Source organism: Neoarius graeffei, chromosome 19, assembly GCF_027579695.1.
Source record: "Neoarius graeffei isolate fNeoGra1 chromosome 19, fNeoGra1.pri, whole genome shotgun sequence".
NCBI lineage: Eukaryota > Metazoa > Chordata > Actinopteri > Siluriformes > Ariidae > Neoarius > Neoarius graeffei.
Window position 1 is genome coordinate 39121668 of NC_083587.1, and position 27162 is coordinate 39148829.

At 43.2% G+C, this 27162-nt stretch overlaps 1 protein-coding gene across 3 annotated transcripts in view; it reads right to left on the bottom strand.

Annotated features, from left to right (window-relative positions):
• The window catches only part of asap1b (ArfGAP with SH3 domain, ankyrin repeat and PH domain 1b), a 209564-nt gene that overhangs the window by 80412 nt on the left and 101990 nt on the right, over nt 1-27162 (bottom strand). For all 3 annotated transcript variants that reach the window (XM_060900055.1, XM_060900056.1, XM_060900054.1), the window contains 3 exons: nt 19552-19697; nt 7344-7418; nt 1447-1496 (listed from right to left, as the gene is read on the bottom strand). In XM_060900055.1, coding sequence (XP_060756038.1) covers nt 1447-1496; nt 7344-7418; nt 19552-19697 — 271 coding nt within the window. The remainder of the gene's footprint in view (nt 1-1446; nt 1497-7343; nt 7419-19551; nt 19698-27162) is intronic.

Here is a 27162-nt window from a genome sequence, read left to right on the forward strand (position 1 = left end):
CTTTGTGGCTAATATGAAGTCTCGCGCATAATAGTTTATGCACATGCGTCCTTACTTCTTCTATTGTTCTGGTGTCTCCGATGGGACCGTCTTACAGCGCCCCAGAGGTGTGGCATTTGTATTGCATCGTTTTCAGCAAGCGTTGCATTGCCATATGGACCTGATATTTTACTGATCCGTTGCCCATGTGGACGCGATATTTTTTTTGTAAATCTCGTTGCCGTTGTCGTGTGGATGTAGCCTTAGATGAGCTTTTCATCCATGAGAGGATAAATACCTGATACTCTCTACTAGTCAGACAGAACTGAAGAAGCCTTTCGGATGAGAGGTGAAACGTCTTCAAGAATCTTCAAGCAAGTCCAGTTGCTCTCTTTTACCACCCACAGTTACTATGACCTGGATGACTGAGAATCTTCACAGACAACAGGTCTGGCTCTCACCTTACGGATGAACGCGAATTATAGTCGGCAAGTAAAGCTGCATCGTGATGGCATAAGTGCACTTGGGACTGGAACATAAAGTGCAGTGTAAGCACAAGTGTGTGTGTGTGTGTGTGTGTGTGTGTGGGGGGGGGGGGGGGTCATTCTCAGGAATAGCACAGGGCCATCGGTCCTAGTGAGAGTACACCCTTAAGGCCAATTTATGCTGACAACCCAGTCCTCGCAGACGGTGTCGCAGATAGCGTCTGCGTAGCCCCCCCCTTCGCAGACGCTCTGCGCGCACCTCCCAAAAATTGTGACCACCGCAGAAACCTCGCAGACAGCGTCGCAGACAAGAGGGCTCTGATTGGTCCACTCTACATCCGCTGTACACACACTTCCGCTTCCCTACTTTCCCGGTTTGGTTTGTTTTCACTACCGCCATTTTTAAAAACACGAACGAAGATGGAGCAGCATGAAGAGCGGTTGATCGAGGAAGTGAGGAAGTACGGACATCTATACGACTCCAGTTCTAGTCATTATAAGTAACCGGAGGATAAACACTCCACTAACCACACCCACCAACTACTCCTAGCGATTTCGCGACTTCACGCCCCCTTGCGTTGTGGCGGTGAATAACATCGCGCACGCCTATTACTCCCCGCTTAACGATAAATTACAACTGTCTGCGAAAAGCTATCTGCGAAAGCCTTGTCGCAAGAGCATGCAGAGGCCCTTAGTCTGCATCAGTATGTTTACCGCGTTAACGACCTCATCATATATTATGTTAGATACCAATTTATAGTCGAGTTCATTAGGTTTCCAGGCAACTAAACCAGGGGACCATGGAGGAAAACTTGCCCAGTGGACAAGCTATTCATTTTAAGATTTGTGAATCAGTTTTCACCAGCACTCATCTTGTACAGTGCTATAATTTCACGATCAGCTGAGACACACAAATACACATAGACGCTCAAAGACACACCATGACTGGGAAAACAAACAGACTCTTCATAGACACACTTACAACTTTGTTTCATAGTCCTTCCAGGCTTTGTCAAATGGTTTTTTCAGGTCCTCAAGAGAAAACATGAGAGAGAAATAAAGTTATCAGCAGGCTGAAACAGCCAGAATAACAACTCTCATGTCATCTGTGACATTCTCACGTAAAACGCAATGCTACAAACCATCAATAGATAACCGTCTTATAATTATTAAGAGATACTGTATTTACAGAACAGAGAAAGTAAATTAATGCAAGTAATACAAATAAATCAAATCAGGCACAGCAGTGCTAATAACCTTCTTAAAATGGTTTAAAGCTAGACGGCCTTTCGATTTCATAAAATCGGTGAAATTTAGTCATTGTGATGTATGTATTTCTGTAATATCTCACACACAAAAAAAAAAAAAAACCCAGGCCATTCTGTGGCTGGGAAATTATTTAATTTGAGGGGATTCACTCACAAATAACGGGCATGAAATTGCTCACTTCGCACAGTCAAGCAGACAGAGGAAGTCCGTGTGCACAAGCACAGGTTTACCTTCTTCCTTCTTCTTCTTTTGGGTTTTACGGCAGCTGGCATCCACAGTGTTGCATTACTGCCATCTACAGGTTTACCTTTGACCACACACTGACCGTTACATCATTCTGTCGCTAAACGAACAGCTGATCACACCGAGGTGCTCGCTGACCGCCGATATTTATTAGTTTGGCCCTGCGTTTCCTTTCCTTCGCAACATAACGTCTTTTCTTCTGTTACAGTAGTCGGTCTTTCATGTTTCATTCGCATACTTGCGTCCTCCGTTTTTCTCTCCTGTTCCAAATTTGTATCCCACAATGCCTTGCGCGAACAGGGAAAGCCCACCACGTGATACATGACATAGTATCTTGTATTGGGTCATGGTGAAGCAGGAAAAAATAGCGGAGAATTTAGGGCCATGTGGCCCTAAATTCATTAATTGTCCTATTTTATAATAATAATAATAATAAAATTGGAAGTCTGTGATTTGAATTCAGTAGCTTTCAGTCCACTAAACAAAAATAAATGGGCATCAGGGAAAATTCTTATGACCTAAACTTGAAAAATCCGAAAGGCAGTCTAGCTTTAAGGCTTATGAACAAGCAGAGTCAACTGAGCATGGAAAACAGAAATAGGCAGGTCAGTTATCCCAAAAAAAAAAGCTGAGAAATATAAGTGTTTAATCAAACTCCGAAGTGGAATTGAACAAATTATGTTCTCTCGAAAATCCCAGGTGTGCCAGCTAAACCAAATAAAACGAGTATCCTTGCAGAAATGAGGCACTGGCACTGAGAGCGGAGCACTAACAGGGTTAACAGTGGCCTAGAAACACGACCAAGACCTCTCCATCCACGACAAATACTCTCGCACATGCACCTGAGTGCTATACTGGATTATGCAGATAGCGGCAACCAACAATCACTGAGCTGCCGCTGTTGAGACCTTGGGCAAGATCCTAAACCTTCATCCTTCAACTGCTCAGCAAGACCTCAAATTAAAGTCACTTTGGTTAAAAGCAACAGCCAGATTATTTCAAAGTAAATTTCTGCCAAAACTGAGAACACAAACATAAATCAAATCTTCACATCCCTAAACAGCTACAGTGACGGACAGGTGAGGCGGGCACACTGAAGGGTCACGGAAACTAGCAGAAGCTATTTGTTCAGTGAGTTCATGGCCAGAAATGGCACACAGAACACTGAAGGATCGCCCCTTCTTCTAATTCATATACTAGAACTGTAATTTTAACCTATCAAACTAAAACATAGTGATGGGTCGCTAATTCAATTCCTCCGAATACAGCGGTCAGCAGCACTACGGAGATATTCTGCACTGCTGTACTGGTCAAGTGCTTGAATAAGAATTTGTAAAACCACACAGTGCATCACAGGTGTCCACACTGATGGTGAAATATATGAAGAAAGTCACATCTATGCGATATGAGCTTTGGCCAGGGGGAAAGCCTCCAGATCAGATTTGACCAGGAATGATAACAGAAATTAATGAAGGATTCATTTTTATGAAACATGGTTTGCAAACATCAAACAACCAAAGGGCTTAAGTAATTAATTCAAATTCAAACGAGTAATTTTTGTTCAAATCTGAGTAAATCTGAGGAGTAATGGGTGGTGCTTGAAAGTTTGTGAACCCTTTAGAATTTTCTATATTTCTGCATAAATATGACCTAAAACATCATCAGATTTTCACACAAGTCCTAAAAGTAGATAAAGAGAACCCAGTTAAACAAATTAGACAAAAATATTATACTTGGTCATTTATTTATTGAGGAAAATGATCCAATATTACATATCTGTGAGTGGCAAAAGTATGTGAACCTCTAGGATTAGCAGTTAATTTGAAGGTGAAATTAGAGTCAGGTGTTTTCAATCAATGGGATGACAATCATGTGTGAGTGGGCACCCTGTTTTATTTAAAGAACAGGGATCTATCAAAGTCTGATCTTCACAACACATGTTTCTGGAAGTGTATCATGGCACGAACAAAGGAGATTTCTGAGGACCTCAAAAAAAGCGTTGTTGATGCTCAACAGGCTGGAAAAGGTTACAAAACCATCTCTAAAGAGTTTGGACTCCACCAATCCACAGTCAGACAGATTGTGTACAAATGGAGGAAATTCAAGACCATTGTTACCCTCCCCAGGAGTGGTCGACCAACAATGATTACTCTAAGGCTACGTTTACATTAGACCGTATCTGTCTCGTTTTCTTCGCGGATGCACTGTCCGTTTACATTAAACCGCCTGGAAACGCCGGGAAACGGGAATCCGCCAGCGTCCACGTATTCAATCCAGATCGTGTCAGCTCCGGTGCTGTGTAAACATTCAAAATACGCGGATACGCTGTGCTGAGCTCTAGCTGGCGTCTCATTGGACAACGTCACTGTGACGTCCACCTTCCTGATTCGCTGGTGTTGGTCATGTGACGCGACTGCTGAAAAACGGCGTGGACTTCCGCCTTGTATCACCTTTCATTAAAGAGTATAAAAGTATGAAAATACTGCAAATACTTATGCAAATACTGCCCATTGTGTAGTTATGATTGTCTTTAGGCTTGCCATCCTTCCACTTGCAAGCAGTAAGTGATCTGCGCTGGGATCACACACACAGCGGCTCAGTCCCGAATCGTGGCTTGTGCACTTCACTCGCGCGCTGTGTGAGCTGCGCAGGGCCGGAGTGCGCACCCTCCAGAGGGCACTCGCTGTTCAGGGCGGAGTGATTTGGAGCGCAGGATGCCTGCGGAGCCGAGCGCATCCGCGTATTGGTGTTGCTGTGTGCACGGCTAACGGTTTTAGTGTAAACGCGAATCGTTTTAAGAACGTTAATCTGATGAGCCGCTGATTCGACGTAATGTAAACGTAGCCTAAGGCTACATCCACACGACAACGGCAACGAGATGTTATTTAAAAATATATCGCGTCCAAATGGGCAACAATCAGTAAAATATCAGGTCCATATGGCAACGCAACGCTTGCTGAAAACAATGCAATACACATGCCACACCTCTAGGGGCGCTGTAAGACGGTCCCTTCGGATACACCAGAACAATAGAAGAAGTAAGGACGCATGCGCATAAACTATTATGCACGAGACTTCATATTAGCCACAAAGTCAGGAAACTCTGTTTGTAAAATTACATTATAATGACCAAATACAATGAAAAGTATTTTTCCAGTCTCACCTGTGAAAGGTAATCCCATGTGATCTCGTTTGGACGGCAAACCTGTTGGTACAGTTAAACGCAGCTAATCTTTATTCTCCACTTTGACCTCTCCAAAATGGCGGCGAGGATGACATGATTCTACGCGGAAGGCGGCGTCTTTAATGGTCCGGAATAAATTGAATGATACACGTTGATGGATTAATTTGTTGTTTCTCACCTGTGAAAGGTAATCCCATGTGATCTCGTTTGGACGGTAAACCTGTTGGTACAGTTAAACGCAGCACATGAATCTTTATTCTCCGCTCTGACCTATCCAATATGGCGACGAGGATGACGTATGATTCTACGCGGAAGGCGGCGTCTTTAATGGTCCGGAATAAATTGAATGATACACGTTGATGGATTAATTTCTTCTACGCCCTTTTTGAGGAATGTATTGTAGGACTTAAACCCACATCTGAAGAGGTGAGATCGCTCCTTTTTTTTCCCTATTTTTGCTGGCGGGATTGACTCTGCCATAAGGGCAGAGTCTCTCTCTCTCACACTTTGCACCATTACACAATAAATATTCACAGTGAAAATATTTTGTAAGCGCGTTTCATGAACCAAGTTATAGGATTTGTTGACAACTCGCATCGAGTTCGTTACACTTCTACCCGGCGTGAAGCACTCACAGTCATGTGGTTGTGACGTCATCGTAAACAAATCCGTTCTACTCATCCAGACGACTTCACAACGGCAACGTTGCCAGATCTTTCCACTCTGGAACCCGTTCTCAAAAAGATTGCGTTTTGGGCACCCAAAACGCCGGTGCCGTGTGGACGCCAGGCCTAAACAATAAGCAATTGTATCGGAGTCACCTGAATCCGTTGCCGTGTGGACAGGGCCTAAGAGCAAGGCGTGTAATAGTTGGCGAAGTCACAAAGAACCCCAGGGTAACTTCTAAGCAACTGAAGGCCTCTCTCACACTGGCTAATGTTAACGTTCATGAGTCCACCATCAGGAGAACACTGAACAACAATGATGTGCATGGCAGGGTTGCAAGGAGAAAGCCACTGCTCTCCAAAAAGAACATTGCTACTCATCTGCAGTTTGCTAAAGATCACATGGACAAGCCAGAAGGCTATTGGAAAAATGTTTTGTGGACGGATGAGACCAAAACAGAACTTTTTGGTTTAAATGAGAAGCGTTATGTTTGGAGAAAGGAAAACACTGCATTCCAGCACAAGAACCGGATCCCATCTGTGAAACATGGTGGTGGTAGTATCATGGTTTGGGCCCGTTTTGCTGCATCTGGGCCAAGACGGCTTGCCATCATTGATGGAACAATGAATTCTGAATTATACCAGCGAACTCTAAAGGAAAATGTCAGGACATCTGTCCATGAACTGAATCTCAAGAGAAGGTGGGTCATGCAGCAAGACAACGACCCTAAGCACACAAGTCGTTCTACCAAAGAATGGTTAAAGAAGAATAAAGTTAATGTTTTGGAATGGCCAAGTCAAAGTCCTGACCTTAATCCAATCAAAATGTTGTGGAAGGACCTGAAGTGAGCAGTTCATGTGAGGAAACCCACCAACATCCCAGAGTTGAAGCTGTTCTGTACAGAGGAATGGGCTAAAATTCCTCCGAGCCGGTGTGCAGGACTGATCAACAGTTACCGGAAATGTTTAGTTGCAGTTTTTGCTGCACAAGGGGGTCACAAACACCAGATACTGAAAGCAAAGGTTCACATACTTTTGCCACTCACAGATATGTAATATTGGATCATTTTCCTCAATAAATAAATGACCAAGTACAATATTTTTGTCTCATTTGTTTAACTGGGTTCTCTTTATCTACTTTTAGGACTTGTGTGAAAATCTGATGATGTTTTAGGTCATATTTATGCAGAAATATAGAACATTCTAAAGGGTTCACAAACTTTCAAGCACCACTGTATGGGAGTACTAACGATGATAATGCCATTATTATGCCAAAGACAATGTTCAGTTTAATCGCTTAAAATCAAGTGTTTATAGGCAGATGTTTACACATTAACAAGAAGGTGTTTATATCTTCAGGCTCTTGTTCTGCCTGCCAGACACACATCCTTTCTCCATTCAGCTCCCTTCTCTCTGTATTCCCACCCCTCAGTACTGCTGCTCACTCCTTACGTCAGCATTATTCTGTGCAAGTTTGCATTTGGTGGATGTTTGTGCGTGTCGGGATAGAAATCTCACCCCCTTTACGCCTTTTAGGTCTCCTTTCAGCAGAGAGTCCAGTGTGAAGATGACATTATGATTCAGGCTCTGGAGCTGTACACACAGAGAGAGAGAGAGAGAGAGAGAGAGAGAGAGAGAGAGAGAGAGAGAGAGAGAGACTAAATTAATCCAACATACTGCATAATCCAGGAAGGACCTCTAGACTCTCATCGCATGTTTAGTGATGCCTTAATCCAGAGGTTGGGGGCAAACAACCCCAAGTCTTAACCAGTGAACATTTTTTATTCCTGATTTAACACAAGGCTACTTTTTGACCATTTACTAGGGCTACTAGTTTAACTACAGTCCTCAGTAGCATGGTGGTAACGTTGCTGTTTAGTGAATCAAACAGCTATTCGGTAGCAGAGCTCTTTTATTGATCAAGTCGTGCAATAGCGTCCATATAAGCTGCGTTTTGCGCTGCACTTCTGAAGCTCAAGCACAGCAGATCTTTCTGCTGCGGTCTGAAATAAAACTAAGGATCGGTATATGATGCCACAGCTACACACGCATAGCCACAGAAACAATTCCACATGATGGAGACCTCACCTACCAATCCCTGAGCGAATGACTATGACGGGGGAGGAAGGGAATACAGACACACAAGCCGAAGTTTACTTGCTGGAAAGATGGCAGAGGGACGGCTAGATATCTCTCACAAAAACACACACCAATGTTAAGAGACTTTTTTTTTTTTTTTTTGCCGTGCCATTACTGTTTGTAGCAGTAATTCTTCTAACTGAACTGAACTTTTTTAATTTGCGTATCCATGACTGTTATATTAAACCGCTGTAATAGCACTGACTTGGCAAGAAGTTGGTTCAATTTCAATAAAATAGTAAAATAAAAGTTAGCTTCTGATGTATGAAAATACTTTCGCCATGTTGGCTTAACTTAGCTTGTATTTCTCTGGGGGGGTATAACGTCAGTGTCAGGAAGTTTCATTTAATACCGAGTAACTGGTAGCAAGTGACTAAAAACTAAAGGGATAGTCCTTGCACTGATTCACAGTTTAGGAAGAAGTGTTCTGTTCGTAACCCAGGTTAAATAATCTGTACGTATAAAATTCACCTGAATAAGAAAACGTTAGATAGAAGTCTGTTCAACCATATTAAGAAAATAACATGTTTGTATAAGGGGGGAAAAAATGATATGATGGATGCACACTGATGAAGAATAAAGACACCTTGATTGGGAAAGGTAGCTAATTCATTTTTCTTTATTAATGTTAATTCCCACTTGGTTTTAAACATTTATACATGAGGCTAGCTCAGCCAGGCCATCAGGTATAGGTGTCCAGTTAGTGAGCTGAAGAAACCTGTTTTTTACTCCTTTCTGAGCCAAAACCATTGTGATGAGAGACAGAGTGATGGCCATTAACCTTGGATGAAAAGCTAGTAAAATTGATTCAAGTTAACAAAAGCAGTTCTAATAACGTCCTGAAATATAATTACCCTAAGTGAGTGTGACTACAGGGTCTTGTCAGTCATCACTGGTTACCAAGAAATCCCTGCACTGATGAGATATCTTTTGACTACTGAGGTACGAGACCGCTAGCTGCTAATGCTAACAAATACAAATGGCACTAACAGTACCAGTCAAACGGTTCTACATTGTAGAACAGTCAAGACATCAAAACTATGAAATAACATATGGAACACGTATGGAATTATGTGGGGGGAAAAGTGTTAAACAATGATATCTTAGATTCTTCAAAGTAGCCACCGTTTACCTTGATGATGCTTGGCACACTATTGGCATTATCTTAACCAGCTTCATGAGGCAGTATGTTTGAGATCAAACAGTAAATAAAAACCACCACAGTAAATAGCCTTATTCCACAACTGTAGTAATCGATATGTCAAGAACCGAACAACTATGTAAAGAGAAATGACATCCATCATTAACTGAAAACATGAAGTGTCTTAATTAATAAAAATAAAGAAAAAAAATTGAATTTGGAGGTGTCCAAACTATCGATTGGTACTGTATTCTCAAGGCATTAGCCATGCCGCTAGCCACTAGTGCTAACAAATAACAAATGCCGTTTTACTTATGCTAAAGTTATTACTGTTACACACTGGATGTTTGAAGCACTTTTTTTTTTTACAAAATTGTTGTTGTAGCCATTTTATACCAACTGCCATGGAAAGGAGGAAATTCACATTCACACATACGGTCAATTTAGAGCCACCAATGCCCCTTTTCCACCAAAGCAGTTCCAGGGCTGGTTCGGCGCCAGTGCTTAGTTTGGAACCGGGTTTTCTGTTTCCACTGACAAAGAACTGGCTCTGGGGCCAGAAAAACCAGTTCCAGGCTAGCACCAACTCTCTGCTGGGCCAGAGGAAAGAACCACTTACGTCAGCTAGGGGGGCGGGGGGCGGAGTTGTTAAGACCAACAACAATAAGACCGCAAAAGATCGCCATTTTTAAGCGACGAGAAGCAGCAGCTGTACAAATGCGAAGTCATCCATTATTATTATTGTTGCTGCTGCTGCTTCCGTGTTGTTTTTGCTTCAATATTCGCGCCAAGGTTTATGCAAACGTAGCGACGGAACTGACGTATACAACGATGTAACTGACGTATACAGCGACGTAATGACGTGGCTTCCCTTAGCACCCCGAGCTATGGAAAAGCAAAATGGTTCTCAGCTGGCTCGCAAGTTGAACAAGTTGTGAACCAGCACCAGCCCCGAACCAGCCCTGGAACTGATTTGGTGGAAAAGGGGTACAATTAGCCTAACCTGCATGTCTTTGGACTGTGGGGGAAACCGGAGCACCCGGAGGAAACCCATGCCGACATGGAGAGAACATGCAAACTCCATACAGAAAGGTCCCAATCAGCTGCTGGGCTCGAGCCCAGAACCTTCTTGCTGTGAGGCGACAGTGCGAACCACTACACCACCGTGCCGCCAGCACACAGTCAGTCTTTGATATTTCTAATATTACTTCATCAAATAAATGAATGAAACAAAAAGAGGAGGCTGTAAGTTTCTCTTGCAGCCCTGTTTGTAGCAGGGACACGACCTTTAGTTTGTGAAGCCCTGCATTAAACGGAATGACTCCCACTAAGCCCTGCTGTCAGCAGAAGCGATACAGATCATCTTGAGCTGTTCTTATTCACAGTACTATGTGAGGTTTCTGAAGCTGGGTGACATCTCGAATACTGGCCCACGACAGCCTGGGGTGAGGGTTTGAATTTCAAACAGGCTAAATGAGCACAATCACATTAAAACTTTAATACCTGAAGGGGGGAAGGGGGGGAGGAAAAAAAAGAGAGAGAGAAGAAAAATACAGCAGGGGGAAATTAACCAGTGGAATAATCTGAAGTGGCACAGCAGGAGCAGCTGAATGGAGAAGCTGAGAACATCACGTGACTTTGCTACTAGGGTTAATGTGCTCCCAATTCTATCTCCATTCAGAGTGAGATCACTCAGCAGGGCCTACAGTGGTCATTCACAAACTGCTTCTCACAGACTGTGCATATGTGAGGGAGAGAAAGAAAGAAAGAGAGAGAGAGAGAACTAAAAACAGGACGTGTGCGCAAATGGGTTCGAAAGGCTTACTGAAAGCATTTCTCAAGTGTTGGATTCATTCAACTAAGCTTCAACTTGAACCAACACTTCAACTGATACCAGCTCTGTCAGTAGAACCACTCATGTACATCAAAAGTGAACCCTGTCTGGTGTTATTGTTGCACACTGCACATTTACGTGTCCATTTATTGTTCATATGCGCAAAAAAAAAAAAAAAAAACACGTCGGGGGGAGTCTTTGTACAGGGAAGGCCAGAGAAAGCTACATTGTGTGTTTGTAGACCTGGAGAAGGCATACGATAGAGTGCCGAGAGATGAGTTATGGTATTGTATGAGAAAGAGTGGACTGAATGAGAAGTATATTAGAGTGGTGCAAGACATGTATGAGAACAATGAAACAGCAGTGAGGTGTGCAGTTGGAACAACTGAACGGTTCAAGGTGAAGGTGGGACTCCATCAAGGATCTTCTTTGAGTCCTTTCTTGTTTGCCATAGTGATGGATAGCTTGACGGACAAAGTGAGGCAAGAGTCACCATGGAACATGATGTTTGCAGATGATATTGTGATATGTAGTGAAAGTAGAAAGGAGGTTGGGCTGGGTTTGGAGAGATGGAGGTATGCATTGGAATGAAGAGGAATGAAGGTGAGCAGCAGCAAAACAGAATACATGTGCATCAATGAGAATGGGGATGAGAGTGTAGTGAAGATGCAAGGAGTAGATGTAAAGAAAGTTGGTGAATTCAAGTACCTGGGGTCAACTGTGCAGGAAAATGGGGGCTGCGATAGTGAGGTGAGAAAGAGAGTGCAGGCAGAGTGGAGCAGTTGGAGAAGGATTTCAGGAGCCATTTGTGATCGGAAAGTCCCAGCAAAAGTGAAAGGTAAGATGTATAAGACAGTAGTGAGACCAGCTGTGATGTATGGATTGGAGACCGTACCCTTAACAAAGAGACAGGAGGCAAAGTTGGAGGTGGTGGAGTTGAGGATGTTAAGGTTTGCGATGAGAGGTTGGACAGGATAAGGAACGAGCACAGAGGGACAGCACATGTGGAGAGCTTGGGAATTAAGCTAAGAGAGATGAGACTGAGATGGTACGGGCACATCCTGAGAAGAGATGCAGAGCATGTTGAGGATGGAGCTGCCAGGCACACGAAAACGAGGAAGGCCAAAGAGGAGATACATGGATGTGGTGAGAGAGGACATGAAAGTGGCAGGTGTGGTAGAGAAGGATGTGGAAGACAGGGGGCAATGGAGACGAAAGATCCGCTGTGGCGACCCCTAATCAGGAGCAGCCAAAAGAAGAAGAGGATGACAGTCATGATACTCATTACACATACGGAACAGAAATGTGGCAGCAGGGGTGTGGTCAAGCATCGGCTGTGGACAGACAGCAGGCAGGTAAAACCAGGAGGTAACATGACGAGTCTCCCCGTGTCAGATTACTTGCAATTTACTGGGGTATCTCATGTTCTTTCAGAGTGAAGCCGGTAACGAGAGAGAGGGCTGAATAGCCCAGCGCCAGATACATTACAATAAAGTCAGTGAAAAGCAAAACAAAAGCGAAAAAAAAAACCACCTTGACTCATCAAAAGCCTGTCTCCCATTTCATCATTTCCACCAAGCTGCGGAAGTGTTACAAGAAAAAAAAAATATTTTTTTTTCTTTTTAAAAACTGTTGCTCTATTCCACACCGGCAGCACTGAAACTATGAAGTGAACTGCCGAAAATTATTATTTATATAAATCAAACTCTTAATTTCCCTTCATAACAAAACACCAACACTTAAATCATGATGCAATTTGTTTCAGCATCATCACCGCTGTTTTCTAGCCGTCCTGCGAGATCTGCCTCCTATGTCATCCTTCCATAGGTGGCTTTTAGATAAGCATCATAACCAGGTCATACTCGGAGATTTTAATGAAAATTTGACCCTGCTGGAAGTCTCTTTGGTCACAGAGGTGAGAACATCACGTTGCATTCTGAACCGACCAATCATAACTCAAGGCCCATCGACAAAACACTGAAAATATTATTATAGGACCCAACATTTTCACACTAGACTGAGAATACACATCAGAAACCCTGGTTAACCTCCTAAGGCCCAAGCTGTTTTTTACATGCATTTTTTATTTCTCTTTGCTATTTGGGCTTATTAGAACCTGATTAGAATAAAAACTAAGCATCATCTTTTGATAAGATGTACTTTTAGAGAAAAAGTATGTCCACATATGTGGATTCTTGTTCCGAATTTCTAAAAAGTGCTGTCCACGCATGTGACCGCTAAGCCCTAGGAGGTTAAGGTTCAGAAACACTGGGTCTTGCCTTTAGTGGTGTAATTCTGTAATTGACTCCTAAAATGCATCACCCAGTGCAGAGACCAAGAAATATTTGGGGGTGGGGGGACTGATGAAGCATGAACACAAATGTGCGTGTTGTCATCGACACACACATGCTTCTCAACCAATCAGAATATCATGAAAAAGTTCAATATTTTCCATCAGTTATTTAAGAAAGTGCAAATTTAAGATGCTCTAGAGCAGGGTTTCCCAAAGTGTGGTGCGCGCACCCCCGGGGGTGCGTGAGCTGCCACTAGGGGGTGTGCAAGATAAAAAATGTAATGGCGATTTTTAACTCTTCTTCTACGCCGTAACGGTTCTGCAGTAGTTTGTGGCTTCATTCATTCATTCATTCATTCGCGATGCTCAACTGGTTGAATTCGGTAAAACTAAATGCGCCACCACAAATCAGGGATGAAAGAGGAGAACCCCCAACAGATAGGGAGGAATCGGGGGCAATTGGTGAGGAGGAGAGAAGAGAGGGAGACGGGATTGCAGCGGATTAATTGTTGTATCTCTTTAAAATGCATATGTTCATAATTATCATTGCTATTTTTACTGTTATTATGTGTTAACTTTTTTGCAAATTAAATTCATTCTCAATTCATTTTCATAACCCTGTAATGACAGGGTTGTGTTGCTAGTGTTTTAAACACGGATGAAAATCATATATTTTCCCCATATCTGGCTGGTAGACTACATGCCTTGATGTGATCTCCCTTTGTAATGAATTTGCGCATTTACCGTGTTGCAACGTTTTAAAACTGTTACATTTCAATCAAATTCTATCTAATTCAAATACAAGAGCGCATAATACGTTAATGTGATTCGATGTTCTTATTCGAGCACGTGCTGCCTTTGTAAGAAAGCTTTGGTTTTTTTTTTTTACTTTTGTGGTTTCCTGCAGGTGTGGCAAACGATGTTTGTTATCATTTTAGCACGATTAAAGATGCTGCCTTTATAAGAAAGCGTGTGTTTTTTGAAACTGGGGAACTGGGGGTGCGTCAACCTGGTTGGAGTATAGAAGGCGGTGCGCAGCCAAAAAAGTTTGGGAACCGCTGCTCTAGAGCCATTACACAAACTGCTTCAAGCATTTTCTAGTTTAACCCTGATCATTATGGCCTACATCACAAAAAAAAACAACTTTTCATTTCAAGTTTGAACCGTATAAACATCATGTATCTCTTGGTCTAACTTCGTACACGCAGCCACAATCATGGGGAAGATTGCTGACTTGACAGTCATCCAGAAGACGATCATCGACGCCCTCCACAAGGAGGGTAAGCCACAGGTGGTCATTGCTGAAAAGGCTGGCTGGAAAAGGTGCACAAGCAACAGGGATGACCGCAGCCTTGAGAGGATTGTCAAGAAAAGTCGATTCAAGAACTTGGGAGAGCTTCACAGGGAGTGAATGGAGGCTGGGGTCAGTGCATCAACAGCCGCCACGCGCAGACATCTTCAGGAAAAGGTCTACAAGTGTCACATTCCTCATATCAAGCCACTCCTGAACCAGAGACATCATCAGAAGTGTCTTACCTGGGCTAAGGAGAGAAAGAACTGGACTGTTGCTCAGTGGTCCAAAGTCATATGACCATGACTGCCATTCTTATTATGAATGGGGAAAAAAAAATGCACACATCATCATAACCACTGATTGGCAGTTTGGCACTTAACATAATACTGTACTGCAAAATTTCATGTAAACTGAACTCTTAAATCAACTGACTGAATCAATCAGATCCTGTCAACACTAAAACATTAGTTCACCTGCATCGTGCAATAAAAACAGTGAATACTGAGTGTATTATTATTGTGCCACTCGGAGAGAGAGAGGTGCCTGTACATTTTGGCAGGGCTAGAACCTTCAGTGGCGGAGTTGTGAATTTTAAAAGGCTGGCTCAAGCCAGCGCTCATATCGAAGTTTTCGGTGAGCAGTGCTCGTGCAGGGGTTTCGGGGTCGAATAATGTGCCGAGGCAGGGTCATACTGGGTCGTACCTGGGCTGGCTTGAGAGGTCTCTGGGAGAAGGATGTGCCTGTAAATATTGGCAGGGTGAGGACCTTCGGTAGTCGTTATGAATTTTTAAATCCCTGTGCATGTGAGCAGCTGGAGCCAGGGCTTGCGCTAAACGGCACGGTGGTGTAGTGGTTAGTACGGTCGCCTCACAGCAAGAAGGTTCTGGGTTCGAACCCAGCGGCCAGCGAGGGCCTTTCTATGTGGAGCTTGCATGTTCTCCCCGTGTCTGCGTGGGTTTCCTCCGGGTGCTCCGGTTTCCCCCAAAGACATGCAGGTTAGGTTAACGTGGGGCGGCCTTGGGCTGAGGTGCCCTTGAGCAAGGTACCGAACCCCTGACTGCTCCCCAGGCGCTCTAGTGTGGCTGCCCACTGCTCTGGGTGTGTGCACGCGTGTTCACTGCTTCAGATGGGTTAAATGCAGAGGATGAATTTCACTGTGCTTCAAGTGAGCATGTGACAAAGGTTTCTTCTTCTAAGGCTTTCCGCAATCCACACTCACTCCTTATGTCGGATCGGGCTGTACCTGGACTCCTTCGAAAGGTCTCGGGGAGAGGGATGTACCTGTAAAGTTTGGCAGGGCAAGGACTTTGGGTGGCCAAATTGAATGAATTAATTTTTAAAGTCGGGCCCACGGGGGCTCCCGTTTCACAGGCCGTGTTATGACGATGAACTCACCCAGTGTAATATTTGGAGGAAAATTAGAAGTAGATTAGACCTCTCTCTTTACAATTGTTCATGGGCCACCCAGTGCGATGTTTTTGAAATACAGACAGACAAATGCAAAAATTACAGGTAAATGTCCGCCGGTCCGGCCTTATTTCCCACATTCTCATATATAAACACACCCAAATAAATAATGCCGCTTTTCCACTACAAACGCGGCTGAGTCGGGCTGAGCCGTGCCGTGCCGAGTCGAGCTGAGTGGGGCTGTTGGAGTTGCATTTCGACTACAACCGCGCTGAACCGTGCTGGCTGGAAGTGGGTGGACACATTGGGTGGAGTTAGCGAAAGTGGGTGGACGTCAGGTGATGTCGTTAAGCAGCGCAAACAGTGACATCAGTGGGCTTTTAAGCGGTAGTCTCACGACCCGGATAGTAAACAATAAACATGGAGTCGTTAGTGTTGCTGGTCTTGGTGCTGTGGCTTGTTGTCACCGACAGCGCCAACAGATACTGGCAAGAGCGTATAGATGAGGCGAGGCGCATAAGGCTTCAGAAATTCTCGTAATTCGTAATTATTCTTCTTCCGGGTTTACGGTGTTTACAGATCCCAGCGTGCTCGCGGGGCGTGTGTGGGCATGTGAGGACACTCCTCCTCACCAATCAGTGCACAGGGGAGTGTCTGCTCACGCCCCCAGCCTCACTCGGCTCGCTTCAGCCCCACTCCAAAACGGTGCGAGTTTTAGGGGCTAAGCAGGGCTGAAGCGAGCTGAGTCGTGCTGTTCTTTGGTAGTCGAAATGCGAGCCGTGTCGGGCTGAAGTGAGCTGAAGCGAGCTGAAGTGAGCTGAAAAAGGGTAGTGGAAAAGGGCCATAACAGTCCCTTCCATGATTATTGGCACCTCTTGTAAAGATTGGTAAAAATGGCTAGGAAAAAAAAAATCCACCTTTTGTTGAAGCTTCATCTCTCACTGAAAAAAAAAATCCAACTTTTAACTGAAATAAATTTAGTCAGAAAAAAAAATCCTTCATGAAATAATTATTTTCTCCAAAAACGCATGTGCCACTATTACTGGCGCCCCTGGAAATTCTAGTGAACACACTGACGCGCGTTTCCCATTTAACGTGCACGTTTGAGTTGATTGGAGTGTGTAGGAACTTTCACACTCTTGTCCATAACTTCCTAATTAACTGGGGTACAAAGATGAGATGACACAGAGACCAGATTCCCGGAGTCATCCATCAACATGGGAAAGATAAGAGAACGCACAAAACAAATGAGAGAGAAACGTATGGATCTTCATAAGCCAGGGTATCGATATAAACAAAATAGCTACTCGTTGAAAAATGCCCATTTCTACTGTTAAAAGTGGACACCAACTGGAACTGTTACAAACTCGCCTGGTAGAGGACCCAAGTTTACTTTACCCCAAAATATAGTGAGGAGGATGGAAAGAGAAGCAAAAGCAATCAATCAATAAATAAATAAATAAATAAATAAATCCCAATGATCACTGTTGGCTGTCTCCAAAACCACCATCAGATGACACCTCCATGGCAACAGATTATTTGGAAGGTGCCAGAAAAAAAGCCTTTTCTGTCCGTTAACCATAAACTTAAGCACCTGAAGTTTCAACAGACTTGTATTAGACTGTAATGTAAACAAATATAATAATAATAATAATAATACATTTTATTTAAGGCGCCTTTCAGGACACTCAAGGTCACCTCACAATACACATAAACGACAATAAAAAGAGCAAAAAAGACAACAATATAAATGCAATAAAATCAAAATAAAAATCAGAAATCAGCAGGAGTGGATGACAAGTTATAGTGAGTAGGCACGTTTGAAAAGGTGGGTTTTTAAACGGGTTGTGAAGATGGATAATGAGTTAATGTTCCTGAGGGAGTTCCAGAGGCGAGGGGCAGAGCGGCTGAAGGCTCTGGACCCCATAGTGGACAGACGGGCAGATGGAGGAGGCTGACCTGAGTGTCCGGGAGGGAGTGTTGATGTGGAGAAGGTCGGCGAGGTATGGAGGGGGCGAGGTTGTGGATGGCCTTGAAAGTGTGGAGAGGGATTTTAAAGTCGATGCGAAATCTGACAGGAAGCCAGTGGAGTTGTTGGAGAACAGGAGTGATATGATTGATGGATGGAGTTCTGGAGACAATATGAGCGGCTGAGTTCTGGACCAGTTGGAGCTTATGGATGGACTTGTGGGGGAGACCGAAGAGGACGGAGTTACAGTAAGTCTAGGCGGGATGTGACTAAAGTGTGGACCAAGATGGCAGCGCTATTGGAAGTAAGGGACGGACGGAGGCGGTTAATATTGTGAAGATGGAAGTAGGCAGACCGGGAAACATTATTAACGTGGGTTTGGAATGACAAAGAGCTGTCAAGGATGACACCCAGGCTCTTAACCCATCTCATCTCATTATCTGTAGCCGCTTTATCCTGTTCTACAGGGTCGCAGGCAAGCTGGAGCCTATCCCAGCTGACTACGGGTGAAAGGCGGGGTACACCCTGGACAAGTCGCCAGGTCATCACAGGGCTGACACATAGACACAGACAACCATTCACACCTACGGTCAATTTAGAGTCACCAGTTAACCTAACCTGCATGTCTTTGGACTGTGGGGGAAACCGGAGCACCCGGAGGAAACCCACGCGGACACAGGGAGAACATGCAAACTCCACACAGAAAGGCCCTCGCCGGCCACGGGGCTCGAACCCGGACCTTCTTGCTGTGAGGTGACAGCGCTAACCACTACACCACCGTGCCGCCAGGCTCTTAACCCGAGTTATATATTCATTTGTTTATTGACAGGCCGAACTTGCACACAGACTTCCATACACACAAACGCCTTCTAAGAAGTGAAATAAAATGTTGCCTTATATGTTGACTTGCTGTCTGCGAGTCTGTATGTTGACGTGTGGGCAAGATGGCTGCTGGTCACCAACACGGGGAGATTAAGAAAGGGAGAATCGTAACACACCTGGTAAAAATTCAAACCAATTATAAACCAGAGAGAAAGACTAAGAGACCAAACAAGGACATACAAAGAGAAAGAAACCGAAAGAGAGAGAGAGAGAGGTATGACAGAAGGAGATTGTAGGTGTGAAAAATATTTCTTTCATTCAGACTCCAGCAGAGACAGCACACAAACACATGACTCCACTTCTGCAGACGCCGCTTGCGTACATTCTGCGTGCATATGTGAGAGAGAGCGACAGAGAGAGAGAGAGAGAGAAAGACCAAGACAAGCACAGTCATTGATGCTGTGTCTCCTACTCAGTAGATTTCTGACACTTCTTCTCAATGCTCCTGCCAGGAAGTGAGAGTGAACACACCCACACAAGCACACAATCACACAGACATTCACACATTTTTGTGCTCAGCATGCAAGCAGGTTCCAACACCAACGCAGAGCAACCTGTGTACAACACCCTGAAAGCATTCATCCTACACCTCATACATACGGTGTGCTGAAATTAAACATGCCCCTGAGCAGAATGTCCGCTTCCAAATTTCAATTAAAACTTCTTTTTTTTTTAAAATCCTCCATAAAATGCTTCCTGGTCAAGAAAAACAGGCTAAAAACTCAAAATCACTACCATATGGAACCTGAATTAATATAAAAGCTCACCAGGTTTTTGAGCAGGGATGAGAGCTCCTTTGTCAGAGTGGAGAACTTGACAAAGGCTGTTCCCAGGTCAGCGTTGTCCTGGCTGATGAAGTTACCGCCAAACTTGTCCAGTGCCTGAGCATACGTCTCCTCATTCTGAAGGTGTTCTAGACACACACACACACACGGTTATATCCACATTCAAAACCAAGGGCGTTATAGTATGATTAATCTAAAACTATTACAGTGTCATAGTTCTAATCCGCCATTTAAAAACATTCTGAAATCTTTGCACATCTTTGCATATATATTTAAAAAAAAAAAAAAAAAAAAGAAGTGCTCCGAGAGCACAATATCCCCCGCTGGCAACTAGGCCATAACTCTGGTAAAATGTAACTGAAATGAACGAAATTATAATATGTGTATTACCGACATATAACAAAGAATCCTGCCAAGTTTCGTGAAATTCCTCCAAAAATTGAGAGAGGAATTGATTTCAGAAGGTGAGTACGCTGCTCCGCTCTTCCTGGGACGGACGGACATCACCACGACATAATCCCCCTTCGGGCCCTTCAGCCAGCGGGGGATAAAAATTGTGAGGGAAGTTGATTTCAGAAAGTAAGCACACCTTGATGAAATTGCCAAAGTACAAGTTTGTTAATAACCAAGGGCATAACTCTGGTAAAATTTGCCAAAATTTCAATATGCGTAGAACTGTCGTATAACAAAGCCTTTTGCCAAGTTTACTGAAATTCCTCCACAAATAGTGAGAGGAGTTGATTTCAGAAGAACGTACACCCTCATGAAATTGTCCAAGTTATTTAATCAAGGGTCAAAACTCTGGTCAAATTTTCACAAACGAAATTAAATTGCAATATGCGCATTACCGTCATATAACAAGGACTTTTGCCAAGCTTCGAGAAATTCGTCCAAAAATTGTAAGAGGAGTTGATGTCAGAAAGCGAGCACACCTTCATGAAATTGTGGAAGTACAAGGTTGTTAATCGAGGACTGTGACTCTGGTAAAATGCGACCGGATTGAACAAAATAACAATATGAATATTACTGATAATATAACAACAACTTCTGCCAAGTTTTGTGAAATTCCTCTGCAAATTGTGAGAGGAGTTGTTTTCAGAAGGAAAACACACCTTCATGAAATTGTTAAAGTATAATTTTCTTAATCAAGGGCTGTAACTAGGGATGCAAATTATCGATTAATTCATTAATCATTAGTTGATTGACCATATCGATCGATTTACGATTAATTGATAAGCGGCGTTTTTCACCTGAATTTCAGTGTTTCAATTGGGTCTTTAAGAATATAAGCTATAGTATTCATAACACTGAGTTAAAAAAATATATTATTATTGTTATATTATTATATTATAGTCCTCGATTAATTATTCATTAGTTAAAAAGCAGACAAATGTATTGATGCTGAATAACAAAATACATTCTTTATTGAAAATGAATTGAGGACTGGCTCAGTTGTTGCACTTGAAACATTAGAAATCTGGGAAGGAACAGAAGAAATTGAATAGAGAGCCAAACAGAATATTATTTAGCTTATATATTATGAAGAAACTGTGAATCCAGGCTATTATTTAGGAAATCCTCAACATTTCTGTTGAACTAAAACATCAACAATATTTCTCTCCCTTAATCTGTGAAGGGTTACAGTAAAATAAAATGAAAACTTCACAGGGTCCCTAGACACAGCATAAAACATTACAGGGCCTCAAACCAGAACAATCAATTTAAGAAATTATAAAATCTTGTTAGCCTTTCCTGTCTGAATGTTGCCATACAACTCATAGCAGAGCTGGACCTAGAACCATATATTTTTGTTCAAGAATATGAGCATGTTAACGTGGTCAGGAGTAAGGCGTGTACGCAGCCTGTTGACAGTGACTACGTTTAAATGCACATCCAAATCGAGCTGCTATCGGTAATCGAGCTGAAGGTCCCAGCAGGGTGCCAGAGAAATCCAATCCTACATGCACACAATGAAATCGGGCTATTGTGTGAGGTGCATTGTGCACCCGAGCCACAGGTGGCGCAACACGCCCCATCGTGTTGGTACACTTCCGGTTGTCGTCATGAAGAAGAGCTATTCAAGAGTGTAAACAAAGTTATCAGTTCCGTGTTCTCCATTGCGCGTTTTTCTCCCGTCCATGAATTTTAATATATTCAACTCCTTAAACTGAATGAGCATGAAGTCTGTCTCCTCATTGCTCCAGAAGTGCACGTTTCTGCTTGCCTGTGGCAGTGGGGGCGTGGTCAAGCGCCAGTCTGTGACAGGAGGGCGGAGCCAGGGAAGGTGAGTGGCAGAATAACTACACCTGACGGTAATTAACCTGTGTTTGTGTGTCTTCCCAGTAACTGCGCCCTATTTAAGGAGGCAGAGGGAGAGCAGAGGGGAGAGCTCATCCCAGGACTAGAACACTGTGCGCGCACGCGCGCTTCTCTCAAGAATAAAAGTAGGCTGTTAAACTGAAAAGTCTGACAATAAAAAGCCTATTAGTACCAGAAGCTTTGTCCTGCCGTCCTCTGTGCTCCACCCACACTTCAGAGAGCTCTACATCACCATTTTCTCTTCTCCGTTTGTTCCTCCTGACCTCTTCTGCTGCTCGCTACTACTGTTGTCATGCCGACCGAGGCTGTTGTGTTTCCCGCTTGTGGTCTCGTCACTCGTCACTTCCGGAAGTAGCTCGACAACTAGCTTGATAGGGTATACATGCACAAAGTAGCTCGGCAGAAATCGCATAAACTAGGTCGTGTAGCTCGATTCCGAGAAATCAAGTTCAGTTCAATTTCAGCCGAATTAAGGTGTATACATGGCATTTTGAACTTCAATTTCAGTCGAGCAACGGCAGAAATTCGATTCTCTCTATGTGCATGTAAACGTAGTGAGTGAGGCCAGCTGCTGAGAATACACGTTCGGATGAGACTGATGTGCCTGGTATGCACAAATACCATCGTGCTAGATTTGCCAGCCTCGGAAACCTCCCTTCATTAACTTTCCACCAGCCTATGGGATCAGAGTCAAGAAGTGGAGAGGGGTCCTTTAGATACATTTCCACTTCGCTCTCCACGTCACCGTCGCGGGCACTGGAATAGGTATCACCCAGGAGTAGACTCATAGCAGACGTAGGCCTATGTCCCTGATGCGCAGCTTCCTGGACATCAGTGCTCCCCTCGTCTCTCGCGGTGGCTGCACCTGCGGGTGTGGAGCTCCATGTTCTGCTGAAGCCAGTGCAAGCAGTTTGGAATGAGCAGAAATCCTGCTTGCTGGACGTAGAAATCCCAGGTGTTTATGCTGAGAGTCAAGCATGGTTGCAATCATTGGGGTTGATGTGAGGTCATCAGACTCAACCTGTTTAAATAAAAACGGTAAAACAAAGAATATTAATGACATTATTATTATTATTATTATTATTATTATCATCATCATTATTGCTGCTGTTGTATTTTATTATTATGGATGGATGGATGGATGGATGGATGGATGGATGGGCTAATTAATGGATACATACCTTCATGCGTTCACCCAGCGAATCTCGCACTTTTGACTTGAATTCCGCCACTTTTTGGCTGTCATCGTCTGCAACATTGAGATGCTTGTTGATTAGACTGAACGCAATGGGGTACGTGTTTGATATGGACACCTTGGACTCAGTAGACATGACTGTAGTGGCACACTTCAGAGCTCCCAACACCGGTCCCATGTCCTCCATCAGCTGCCAGTAGTCGTCTCTTAACTCCAGCGTCCTCGCATCGGTCAGCTTTGTCACGGACCGGTCTGACAACACGGCCCACCGCTGTTCAACCAGGCGCTCGAACATGTCGCAGACCGAATTCCACCTGGTTTTACAGGATTGGATGAGGCGATGAGGTGGAAGCCGCATTTGGTGTTGTTTTTCTTCGAGGGCTTTGGTTGCGACTGTGCTGTGGTGGAAGTGTTTCACCAATCTTCCCGCTGCCACTATTGCTCTGCTCACACCAGCAGCAGTAAATCCGTCATTGACTGCAAGGTTTAGGGCATGTGCAAAGCATGCAACTGATTTCCAGCTGACTCGTGTGGGGTTGTTAGCTTGGACAATGTTTCTAGCATTGTCGTGAACACACGCTGTAACGCGACCGGAGAGTCCCCATGTCTCCACAACATCATTGAGCTTGTCAGCTAAATGTCTATCTGACATGTTAGTCGTAATAAGGACTGCTGACTTTAGCTGCCAGTTCTCGTCAATATAGCGGCACGTTACGGTAATGTAACTTTCTGTTGTTAGAGCCGTCCAACAGTCTGCTGTCAGTGCCACGGTAGCCGTAGTCGACATTGTTTTTAGCTCACTTTTCTTTTTTTCGTAGCGAGCTTCAAGGCGGGAGGTTACTGTTGCCCTTGAAGGGATATTGTACCCTGGCTCTAGGAACCTAATGAGCTCCTGAAATCCTGCACTGTGCTGAGTGGCATCAAATCTCTCTCAATCATGCTACATATCCTCTCTGTAATGCCCTCCGTCCTCCGATCATCACACGCGCGCCTTCCCAGTGCAGCTGTGATTGTAGGTTGGTCTGGTGCACTCGCGCCTTGCAGGACAGCCGCATGCACGTTGTTGAGATGGTAACTGAGTGAAGTAGTAGAACTGTTGTATTTAAATACTGCATTGCACAGAGAACATTTGGCTTCTTTCCCGGAATCAACTAGTTTGAAATGGTTCCATACCGCACTTCTTTTTGACCGCTTCATGGTTAGTTTTCACCTCTGGTCTTTCTCGCGAGACGGGTTAACATCTCGTGTTCACATTCAAGTTAGTGCAGTAGCGCCCTCTGGCGATTAATTGCAATTAATTTATTTTGTTCGACCAACGTCTTGATCGACAATTAATTGTAAGTCGATTAATTGTTGACATCCCTAGCTGTAACTCTGGTAAAATGTGACCAATTTTAACAAAATTGCAATATGTGTATTACCGATATATAACACAGAATCCTGCCAGGTTTCGGAAAATTCCTCCAAAAATTGTGAGAGGAGTTGATTTCAGAAGGTGAGCGCCCTTCCCGGGACGGACGGACAGACAGAAATCCAATCAAAGTCCTTCCCACGCCATGTGGCGCATAGGGCGGTGCCGATCTCCGTTTCCATAGCCCTCAGCCTCTCGCCTATACAGCAAGGGTTACAGTGGGGGGGATAGTCCTCTGGTAACCGTGAGAGTTTGACTCCCCACACGCTGCAATACAGATTTGAGTCTTGCCAGACGGCAGTAGGTACCATTTTTATGATGGTCTTCGGTATGACCAGACCGTAAGTAGAACTCGCGATCTCCTGACAGACGGACATTGCCACGACATAATCCCCCTTTAGGCCTTTCGGCTGGCGGGGGATTTTTAAAAAAAAACCTACAGAAAACAAAAAAGATCAACTCCTTTAATTATTCTTTCTTCGAAAGATTTAACTCGTGCAGCTGTGCGCAACTTTGAATGTCAAAAATAGTCATTTCATTTCGTTCTGGATAGCAATGCCACGTCCTTGTGTGCATGTTTGATCGCTGTTGTCTCTGATATAGTTATGAAGATGCTCAGAGTGGCAGCAGAGTCAACAAAGTAACATCGGTTGTGGTTTCTCGGTGATGTAGTATAATTTGCAGGGAGTTTAAAAAAAAAAAAAAAAGGGTTGTGAAATTTTTAAATAAGAAGTGATGGTGACACTGAAATACTTATCTGCAGAACATGTGAAAAAATAACCAGCTTATACTGTATAGTAATAATGTTCAACATAGTTCATATTGTTGTCCTACAGCAATTTGCCAACAATTACGTTTTTAATTATTAAATGATGAACACTGCGTCATACGCTTTACCAATTTATAGCCAAGTTTAGTGTTGTGGAACGTCTGTGAAACAAGTTCCTGTTATCATTTAAGACACATAGCAGCTATAAACCATCATTCCCTCCCTTCAGCTGCTCGTTTGTTTCGCTTGAATTCAATACAAAAAAAAAAAAAAACACATGTTATTTCAGTGATAAACCAATACATCCACGAAGCTCCTATGTCCGTTAAATTAAAATTACAGATACCGTATACGTCTGACTGTTATAAAGCACTGACACTGGAGACGCTTTCCATAAATGTTAAGCAAATATCTCTTCACAAAAAACATTAGCACATCCACGATTAGACATTCTACTTTGTTAAACAATACATTTTTAAATCCATTTAACTGTTACTATCGAAACAGCGTTACATTAGAACAAGTGCACCTATCGTTCATGTGACAGCTCGAACTACCTGTATGAAAATAACGCGCACCTTCTGACTAATCAGATTCAAGAACTCAAGCACACGCTGTGGTATAAAGAAAATTCACCTGCAACTTTTGACCAATCAGAATTAAGAATTAAACAGCGCTGTGATATTGTGTTAAAACACTGAAATTATGATGATGCAATCATCATGCATAGTCCAAATAATTCTGACATGTGATCTCGGGTCATCTCTCACTTCCCGGTCTCAGGATCGTAAGGAAGAATTTGACACACAGCACACGGAGCCTGAACACAACAATGGTATGAACTTTGAACTTCAAAAATATGAAGTGTTCGTCATGGGAAATTGTACGTACTCAGCCACGCAATTAGTTTGTTTGCGCTACTGAGTATTTGCATTTAGCTGGAATGAAGTGGAAAACACCACACAAGCGCATGAAAAGATACTCCATTTCGAAAAGTACACTGTAAAAAATGTCCGTAGAATTAACAGTGAATTCATGTAAAGTCATGACATTAAAAAAAACTGTAAATACAAAAACAATGAAGCAGTGTGTAATTTACATCAATATACTGTAAAACTCCTAACCAAATACCACTGTTAATTTAACAGTAAGGATATGTTGATCATATTTTTTTTGTAGAATTTACAAATTGTTGTAGTTTAAACACAAACTGTAACACTAAAACAGAATGTGATAGTTAAAATTACATCATTGCCCTGTTAAAAAAAAATTAAAAAGATGGCCACCGTCGTGGCTCAGTCGACTAAGGCGTCATACCATGAATCCAGGGACCCGGGTTCGATTCCGACCCAAGGTCATTTCCTGATCCCTCCCCGTCTCTCTCTCCAGCTCATTTCCTGTCTCTACGCTGTCCTATCCAATAAAGGTGAAAAAAGCCCCCCAAAAAAATTCTAAAAATATATATATATATCTGTCTAGTAGATCATTGCTTGTAACCATTTTGAATCATTGTTTATTGTACAATGAATATCCGTAAAATTAACAGTTATGTATTGATTATTGTACATTGAATACCTGTAAAATGTACATTTAGTTATCATTAATTGTACATGGAATCCCAGTGAAATGTACATGTTTACATTTCACTGTATTTTTAACAGGATTATTCTGGCAACCACAGCTGCCAGTGTTTTTCCGTAAAAACAACGGATTTTTTTTTTTACAGTGTAACTATCAAATGAGCTTTCACAGTTGTTGACACTGTATAACGGAACAAATCTAAATACTCAAATCAAGTCTGAGTAATGACCTCATGGTGGCAGGAACAAAACAGGAAGTGCACAATGAAATCAAGAAAAATTGCCTGCACTTCTCCAACTGACCCATTCCAGCATAACG